The 6,072-nt window shown below is 37.3% G+C and overlaps 1 protein-coding gene across 3 annotated transcripts in view; it reads left to right on the forward strand.

Moving 5' to 3' along the window:
* IFIH1 (interferon induced with helicase C domain 1) overlaps positions 1–5,534 on the forward strand; it is a 52,642-nt gene extending 47,108 nt beyond the window's left edge. For all 3 annotated transcript variants that reach the window (XM_004674602.2, XM_012729382.1, XM_012729378.1), the window contains 4 exons: positions 1,366–1,527; positions 4,400–4,590; positions 5,083–5,176; positions 5,261–5,534. In XM_004674602.2, the coding sequence (XP_004674659.1) occupies positions 1,366–1,527; positions 4,400–4,590; positions 5,083–5,176; positions 5,261–5,443 (630 nt within the window). In that variant the 3' untranslated portion in view covers positions 5,444–5,534. The remainder of the gene's footprint in view (positions 1–1,365; positions 1,528–4,399; positions 4,591–5,082; positions 5,177–5,260) is intronic.
* Positions 5,535–6,072: the final 538 nt, after the last annotated feature.

Below are 6,072 nucleotides of genomic sequence, written 5' to 3' on the forward strand. Positions count from 1 at the left end.
CAGCAGTGTACTTCCTCGAGCTGCCTGTTCTGCTCCCCACTCTGTATCTGGTGAAGCCTCTCACCGCCCCTGAGCCTCTGGCCTGTACCCCAGTTCTGTATGCACAAATAAATAAATCTTAAAAAAAAAAAAAAAATGTTTTCCTGTTAAAAGAGCAATATTAAAGAGCTATGTGCCTTTTAGATTGTCGTTTAATTCATATGACAACCAAATTCTTGTTATATTTTTAAACAAGTCCTTTATGGTTATTAATCTTATGTCCTAAGACTTTTCAGGGACATGGTTCTGGCCCCATCTGTCAGAATCAGAAGTGACCTCCAGATTTCTAAGAGTTCTGTGAACCTCCAGATAGGCCAGGAATCTGAACACAGGTCCACAAATGTCTTACAAATTAACAAATTTAACCTTAGGTAGTTCTGCTACTTCCTTATTCCTCCCTTATTCTTTCAGTTTTTCTCTAAGTTTGTGTTTTAATAATAAATATAGGGGGTAGAGAGCAGATTTATAAATACAAAAAGAAAAAAGGAGTGAAATATTCCAATTTTCATTCAATTTCAATTTTTCTCTTACCCATTCTATGTTTGCAGATTGCCTGATGAAGCTACTATTCTTCCTATGAAGTTAACTAAAATCTCTACATATGTGTGTGTGTGTGTGTGTGTGTGTGTGTGTATAATTGTATCCTTGAGTGGAAGTCTTGGAAGACTAAGATAACCAGACAGCCACCAAATTAAGAAGCAACTGTTTTTCAGGAATTGCTTTTTGTCCTGTGGATGTATTTTTCATGAAAATAATACTAAGGGTGATCATTGGGTTTCTGAACTAGGTTACAAAATTTTCTGTTGCTCAAAATGTACCTGAATGTTGCTTTAAAGCAGGGTTTTAGAATGATTTATTAGCATGTCTGCATGTTTTTTTTCTGGAAATTGTGCTCAAAATACAGTGCAGTCTACCAGGACCAGAGCACTCTTCTCCCCAGCTCTGCTATTAAGGTCGGAGGTTTCCATCCTCCCCATTCTCCCCTTTGGTGAGCGGAGCTTCTCTGCGGAGTCACTGATAATGCTTCTCAGAGTTTGAGAGAGGGCCCTGCAGATAAGAAGACTAGGCAGAGTATTTTGTTATGGTATTTTGTGATGGGTCTTTTTATGGTTGATGTGGGGACCTAATCATTATCACTCTAGAACATTGTTGGACATTAAAATACATTTTGAGCACTTAACCAAAAATGGATAGTAACTCACTTGCCAGAAAATAAAGACATCAAAAGCTGGAACACGCAGAACAACAAATACCACTTCAGCTACCAAATGGGAGAGTTCACAGCCAGCGCAGCGCTGCACTCATTTGATTTCTTTGTGTTCTCAGGCCCGTGGTCGAGCCAGAGCCAATGAGAGCACCTATGTCTTGGTTGGCAACAGTGACTCAGGAGTTTTTGAACGTGAAACAGTGAATGATTTCCGAGAAAAAATGATGTACAAAGCTATAGAAAGTGTTCAAAATATGGACCGAGAGGAATATGATCATAAGGTATTGTTTTTGGCCTTCTCTCTGAGTTTACTTTTTCATTTTAAAATGTCTGCATGTGGTTGTCATTGATATCTCTGTGGCTAAGTCTCCAGATGGAAATTGTGCTGAGTTACAAATTTCAGTTTGATGAATTCTGCCTGTTTCAGATTCACATACAGAGGATCAATCCATGGTGAGCCGAAATTGTTAGGGAGCCATTCCAGTGGAATTAACCATGAAGTTTGATAATATAAATTTAAACTACCCATGATCCAGAAATACTAGTGTGGCTCACTCACTCAACCCAACCTAGTAATTTTTATCTTGCTTCTGTCTGTTTGTATAGCACAGTTTTTTCATTTTAGAAACTTTTATGGAGTGGCTGTGTGTCAGGCAATGTTCTGGAAACAATACAGTGACAAATGACCCCTGAGACATGAAGCTTATGTTCTAGCATGTACATGTTGAAATTTGTAAGGGAGAAAGCATAAATAGAAATAAAGCAAGAAATCCATTATATAGAAAAAAATCTTAAAGAATTAGAATAAGATAATGTGAAATAACTCACTAGATGAGTATTTCCAATGGCTTTTTAGGGAGGGAAGGTCTTTTGGAAGGAATGACCTTGAGACTAGATCTGAATGATAGGAAAAGCATAATATGTCTAATTGCATCTCAGTTTACTAACGTAGAGTTGTTTGAGTTGTGAGAGGAATGCAGTGAGGGAAGAATGTATTTCTACAGTATTTCAGGAAATCCCCCATACCACTGAATTAAAGACTGTAACTACTATAATAGCAAACAATCCATTTAGAAGAAAATTCACACCCTTGCATATGGGTGTGAATGTTAGTTTCTTAACATTGGAATTGGCTCTACCCTAAATAGAGTTTCACGAAAGGGATGCTTTCAAATTGGTGTGCATTGCTATAACCAACTCCAAGGTTTCCTGGCCAGGTTTCTACACAAACTTATATTTAAAAAATCCCCCTTAAATATAAGGCAAACTAAACATTGTGCAGTGTCAAATCAAACATTTGTGGCCAAGTAATTCCATGGAAAGTTATTGCCTTATACTTAACATCCTAAGTGAATGAATCAATCGGACATTTTCAAAGATTGGTGTTTTAAGACTATTTGATTTAGGTAAACTCTACACTAGTTTTGAGGTTTATGTACCAAAAAATTTTTTGACATACTCTCTGGAACAAGACAGTCCCTTGCAGGTCCCCAGATTGGACTACCTTTTTAGATCTCTTTTAACCAAAATTCCTCCCCTCTGAAACCTGCCCCAGATAGACAAATTCAGAGCAGGTGGCAATGCTGTGGGGTACTAACACTTTGCTCAGAGCACCCAACATACATTGCTACTGGGTTGCAAATCCCTTTCTTCTAATTTGAGAATCCCTCTCAATGCACTGTTCCAGCACCCACTAGTAAATGGTAGAAGTTGACTGTAATGTGAGTTCCATTCTTTCTGTCACATGTAAAATAAATACAGAACTGAAATTTTCTTCAATCTGAACAGACTTCTGGGATCAAGTTGAAGATCTTAGACACTTACCCTGCTAATTGACCCAATAGCTTTTGCTGAATTACTCTCTTTTCATTGGAATTAGTCTGATTGTAGCTGTGACTCCCATATATTTGTTAAGGTTTCTTTCCTTCTCTAATTATGTCATATTCCTTAATATTTTAGAACTATTCTTTAATTCCTGGTGTTGAGCTTATATATCCATACACTAACCTTGGTTTTATTTTTATTTTTTCTGTTGCACACATGGGTGCTTCTTAATTTCCTGCAGTGATATAATCCTATTCCAAAACATCTGCTATTCATCTCACTGAACAATAAGTATCTTGCACAAAAAAACCTAATTTAATTTTTTAGGGAAGAGTATATGATATTATATTATTATAATTGACCTAAGATATTAATTTTTATCTGATTAAAACTATTGTATAACCCATAAGTTTGCCTGCAAGATTTTGTTTTCTGTTCTGTGCTGAATATGACACTTTGAAGCAAGGCTTGAAACTTTGCAAGAGGAGGACCTAGAAGGAGGGTTTCAAAGAGATGGACTATTCAAATTTGTTCATCAGCACTCAGAGTTTTACTTTTACTGAACTGTTCACTCAGTCTTAAATACAATGACCTCCTCCACAATTTCATATAAATTTGTCATCAATCAGTGGGTCAATCTGAAGGTAGATTATTTAAGAAATATGTTTTACAGCTGCTAAGTTGTATAGATATGAGCACTAAAGTCCCTAGGTCAAGTTTTATATCTCTCATAAACAAGATTCTTTCTGTTATGAGAAAATGTTGTCACTAGTCACCAGCCATTCAGCAGTTCAAGGGCTTGTTCTCTCATTTAAAAAATGGGGCAATCTGAACCTATGTGAAAGCTGGGTGATGGAGCAAAAGAAGTCCAGGCCTCTTCTACCCCTGTCTTTTCTGTCCTTGTGCTATTCAGCCTCCATTCTCAAGATGAAAAATAATTTTTAGAATTTGAAATGCTGCATCTTCTCGCTAGGCAGGAATGGGGAAGTGGTGGAAAAGGTTAAAAAGGAAATGTGTCAGGTATTTGTACTTAAAGGAGACTTTCTGGTAATCCTCTGAACATCATCTAAGTTTTACTGGATACTGACCTGGAATGTAGTCATATAGCTAGCCTGCTTCCACACAGAATAAAATTATAGTTTTGTTTCTAGGAAACATGAATGTTCGGTGGGAAATTAGTTGGTTCTCTGCATGTTGCCCCCTCATTATTTTATCTCCAGACCAAGGGCCAAGTGTATATTTTCATAACTAAGTAAGAGCTCTGAATTCCATGAGATTTATTTCAGTGAAACTATTAAGGAAACTTTTGATATTCTTGTTTCTATGCAGATTTTGGAATTACAGATTCAAAGTATAATGGAGAAGAAGATGAAAGCCAAAAAAGTTATTGCAAAACAACTGAAGAATAACCCATCATTAATAAAATTTCTCTGCAAAAACTGCAGTGTGGTAGCCTGCTCTGGAAACTCGATCCACGTCATTGAGGGGATGCACCATGTCAATATGACACAAGAATTCAAGTATGCCTAGAAAGTCTTAATTTTAAGTTTCTTTATAAAGAGTGAAGCAGATTGTATTGTACACACTTTCCAAAATAGTACAAATGAGGCTGATTTTCCAGAACTTTCTCTCCTTTATTCACCCAATTATATTCCTGTTTCAGATGCCAATTTCTTAAAGTGACTGCACAGGGACAGGGAAAGAAAAGTGTAAAATCCAAAACCATTTTGATCTGAGGGACATCAGTTGTGTAGAGTCGTATTTATTCTTAAATATTCTAACAGCTTAAATAAATATTCTCCTAACTGGTAATTTGGGAGAAGCCACAAAAGGCGACATTCCCTTTGAGAGGTGTGTGTGGACAGGGCATTTCCCTGATGGTGGGGGAAGAGCAGGAACGGGGTGTAGGGTAACATGTGCCATGGAGGAACATCAGGCCCAGCACCTTGTCCTCATAGGCCGCCTATTGGTCTGAATTCTCGAGGATGATTCTTACTCCTTGATGATTTTAGGGAGCTCTACCTTGTGAGAGAAAATAGAGCACTTACCATGACGTTTGCTGACTATCAAATTAATGGCGAGATTATCTGCAAAACCTGTGGCCAAGTGAGTAAATTGTGGTGGGCTTAATTTTACTTTGTATAAAATAATTTATCTAATGTGCATTTAATTCTCTCTTTTGTTTTCCAGGCGTGGGGAACGATGATGGTGCACAGAAGCTTAGACATGCCTTGTCTCAAAATAAAAAATTTTGTAGTGGTTTTCAAAGAAAATCCAAGGGTAAAGAAGCAATACAAAAAGTGGGTCGAACTGCCTATTACATTTCCTCAGCTTGCCTATTCAGAATATTGTCAATTTAGTGATGAGGATTGATATTTGCTTTAAGATTATTTAAAATATTACCAACTTAACATTTGGCATGTTTATGACCGATGACTTCAGTGTATACAGAATAAATGAGAATAAAGTCATTACTCTGCTTTGAACTGTTTATAGGGGAAGACAATCTGTTATTCTCTCAATTATACAGCTTATCAGTTGGCGGGATAAAAACAATCTACCCATCATACTCATTAGTGTGGAGCTTATAATACTGTGAACAGCACACTGGAGTGTATAGGAGAATCCAAGGTGGTGAACTCTGTCCTATCATTTATTTCAGAATCCATCTCAGTAAATCAGTTCATCTCTCTGAATGCACCCTTGTGTGGAGAAAATGGCTATATTACCATCTGCTTTTGTTTTCAATATTTTCAATTTCTGCATAAGAAATTGCCACAAACTTAGTGATTTCCAACAATCCCCTTTTTCTCTGCATGCATGCTATTGACCACAGGTCTGGCAGAAATCAAGGTGTCAGCCAGATAGTGTTCTCATCTGTACACACTTGGGGAAGGATCACTTCCAAGTTCTTTCAAGTTGTTGGCAGAATTCATTTCCTTGCAGCTGTGTGACTGGGATCCCTGTTTTCTTGCTCATGCTTTACTGGGGGCGACTGCAGC

The sequence above is a fragment of the Condylura cristata genome, unplaced genomic scaffold, assembly GCF_000260355.1.
Source record: "Condylura cristata isolate star-nosed mole 26May11 unplaced genomic scaffold, ConCri1.0 scaffold00002, whole genome shotgun sequence".
NCBI lineage: Eukaryota > Metazoa > Chordata > Mammalia > Eulipotyphla > Talpidae > Condylura > Condylura cristata.